The sequence below is a fragment of the Trachurus trachurus genome (genome assembly GCF_905171665.1).
Source record: "Trachurus trachurus genome assembly, chromosome: 4".
NCBI lineage: Eukaryota > Metazoa > Chordata > Actinopteri > Carangiformes > Carangidae > Trachurus > Trachurus trachurus.
In genome coordinates, this window is record NC_139898.1 from 30,649,138 (window position 1) to 30,652,446 (window position 3,309).

At 43.1% G+C, this 3,309-nt stretch overlaps 1 protein-coding gene across 1 annotated transcript; it reads right to left on the reverse strand.

Annotated features, from left to right (window-relative positions):
* Window positions 1-550: 550 nt before the first annotated feature.
* LOC310984960 (regulator of G-protein signaling 21-like) lies at window positions 551-2,674 on the reverse strand (the record flags this gene model as incomplete). The annotated part of the gene is made up of 5 exons (XM_083970343.1): window positions 551-745; window positions 1,498-1,664; window positions 1,924-1,985; window positions 2,394-2,483; window positions 2,580-2,674. 5 exons carry the CDS (start codon window positions 2,672-2,674, stop codon window positions 551-553), a joined length of 609 nt encoding a protein of 202 aa, XP_083826469.1.
* Window positions 2,675-3,309: the final 635 nt, after the last annotated feature.

The following is a 3,309-nucleotide window of genomic DNA, read 5'->3' on the forward strand; positions in this document are numbered from 1 at the left end:
GTAAAAAACCAGCACAGCAATATGGCGATGAAAACCACACGGGAGATCCTGTGTGTGTGTGTGTGTGTGTGTGTGTGTGTGCAGAAATTACATTCAAACAATGCTGTCGGTGATAGATAGAGAAGTGATATTAAGTCTTGTAGTGTAGTACAGTGGCTTGACAACAGGATCATTGTCGCCTGGACTGTTCCTCAAATTGGTAGATTTTAACAGCATAGTAAAAGAAAAAAAAGAAAAAAGTGCAGGTTATGGCCCGGTGAAGAAATCGTAACCTTAAATCCCATGACGGTGAATCGTTGCGTACCGCCTGCAGCAGCATTAACGCACACAAACACAGTCGTCCCAACATCATCGTTGAGAAAATGGCTTCACTTTTGCATTTTCTCACACTTGCTGTTAATGTTTATGCTCATCAAGGATTTGTATTCAGGTCTTTTTCATCCTGAGGGGAGTGAGTGCATCATCATCATCATCAGTGGTCTGTTCACACACAGTCACACAGGCAGCGGTAAACAAATGACTTCAGGAGTGTGGGGGGCGTCTCGTTTGACTAGGACTTAATGTGCTTGCCCTCTCGCCTGGCAGCTTCACACAGGTCTTTGTAGAGGTCGGAGTGGATAAACCTCGGGTAGGAGTTGTTCTCCATCAGGCTGTAGACTTTGCTCTGAGCTGCCAGGAAGCTGGTGGCCGTGGGCTCGCCGAGGCTCTGGATGATCGCGTTCCTGGTGTGGAAATCCAGGTTTATCTGAGCAAAGAGGAAACACACACCAGTCTGTTTTAGCCAAAGAAGAGCTTGTGTGCATGATTAAACTTAAAGGGATAGTTCACCCAAAATTGAAATTTCTCGGCATCGCAGTGCATGTCCATATAACGGTTGCAAATGGATACCAACTGTCTTCGTCACAAAAAGACACACCAAAAAACATCAAAATACCTCCATGCTGCTCGTATGTAATGTCCGTCTTGTATTGAAGCCCCAAAATGCGAAATTGTCCCGAAAAAAATTCAATGAGTCTATATTTCAAGCTTGTTTTGTAGCGGAAGATTCTCGAAGCTCCTCTTCCTGGTTCGTCAAATTTGGACGAACTGGGAAGAGGAGCTTCCACTACAAACAAGCTAAAAATATAGACTTATTTAATTTTTTTCGGAACAATTTCTCATGTCGGGGCTTCAATACAAGAGGGACATTACAGACGAGCACTATGGAGGTATTTGGATGTTTTTTGGTGTGTCTTTTTGGACGAAGAAAGTTGGTATCCATTGACAACCATTATATGGACAAATACTGCTGCGCGGACCCCCCGTAACTCAGAGAAGGAACGGAGGACTCTGAAAATTCTCACAGCTCTTAGTTGACATGAGGGTGAGTAGATAATGAGTGAAATTTGAATTTTGGGTGAACTATCCCTTTAAAGGTTCATAAATTCTGACTGAAATCACTAATTAGGGAACTCATTTGTTTGGATTTAACAGCAGTATGCTCTGTGCAGCTGTTACCTCCTTGGGAGCTTCACATTTAATGAACTCCTCGTAAATGGTGTTGGCCTTGGACGTCAGCTCTTTGTGGGACGTCAGCGTCCTGAAGTCCTCACACGCCGTCCAAAACTCAATGTTCTCCTCGCAGAACTCAGACTTCAGGAAGATACAAAAGGCCGCTTTCCCATCTGCAGGGAGGGAGAGTAGGGAGGGAGGGAGAGGAGAGATATTAAAGATGAGGCCACTAAAATTAGCCCTGTGATGCACCCACTTGCTGTTTGCCCATTAATGTAAGGTAAAGTAAGCACAGGGCCATTACAGCCTTTTGTTTTATTGATGCCAATAAAGCTCTTCTGTGCTGCTGACCGTGTGACCCCCACCCCCCCTCCCCCTTTGGAGACGCTTTTTATGTAATCATGTACTAGTATTGCAGTGAATGACACTCACATTTATGGCCGAGTAGTTTGTCAAGTGACTGCGCCCATTGGTTCACGTCATCAGCTGATGGCCTGAGGGATAAGAACAGTCATTGTATAAGAGTTAATTATAGTAGGAGACACTAGGTACTTCCTTTGCAAAGTGTAACTCTGAACTCCTATATATATAGCCTACTGTATGTGTGTGTGTGTGTATTGTATTACAATATTACTGCAATAGAATATTTGGATATACAGTCTGTCTGTTTCATATATGCAGAAATACAGTGTGGATTATAGATATGTGCAGTGGCAAGAAATTATAAAGAATGATCATAAAACTTTACAGCATATTATCAAACTGAAAGTAAATTGAGTCACATAAAATGAAATGTGATTTGGTTAAACTAAACTGAATAGAAGTAACATGAAGCACATACACCATATCATACTGTATGTGTGTGTTAGTAGTGTGTGTGTGTGTTCACAGAAGCATCGTACCTGTAAGGTCTGTTCTTCATCAGATGTAACACTGACTTAGATGAGTTTGTCTTCAGGAGAAGTCTTATTCTGTTTCTCCAGTTTTTCCTCCTGTGAAATGAAAACAAAGAAGAAAGTGAATTTAATTCTCAGTAACGTCTTTTTTTACAAACAACCAGGAAGCTTGTTTTTCTAAACACAACTTACTTCATGCTCTTCTTCTCTGCGAGCAGGTCAGTGGGTGTCAAGCTGTCTGGGAGCGCCATGCTTTGGGTTGACAGGCTGCTGAGGTTCTCTCTCATGGTTCAGTCTCCTCTCCTGCTCCCTCTTGACTTGTCAGGCAACTTTATAGTTTCTCTCCGGCCCCTCAGAATGACAGGTCTTTAACGTGATTGGCTCTGGCTGTGTAAACAGTAGACTTACCCTGGTATGAGTCACTGGACCTGAGGCAACGATAGGCTGTCGCCTCCATAAACATTCCCTCCCTGTGTATCCTGTTGGCTGCCACTTTTAAAACGTCGGGTCAAGATGTGACGTTCGAGGCAGAGCAGACTCGGTGCCCTTTATTCCTAAAATACAGTTCAGTCAGGGAGTTAGGGAACTTTTTCTCCTCTTGTCTTGTGTGTTGTTTTCTGGGAAACACTTTTTTTTGCTGCAGCTGCAGAAGAGACACATTCACAAAACCTTCTGGGCATTCATACTCTTCTTTTTTTTTACTCCACACCTGTAAACTGTTACGTTAAGACAAGAGAAATGCAGCAGCCGCCACGTACAGCACGTCCATCTGTAAAACTACCTGACAGACCTCACATATAACACACAGTTGATTCATTGTCACTTTGCACAACACCACCTGCACCTTTGATATTTGATACGTTACTCACCCAGGGTGTGGATTAGTAAACCATAACATTGCGTCAGGATAATGGCGTAACAT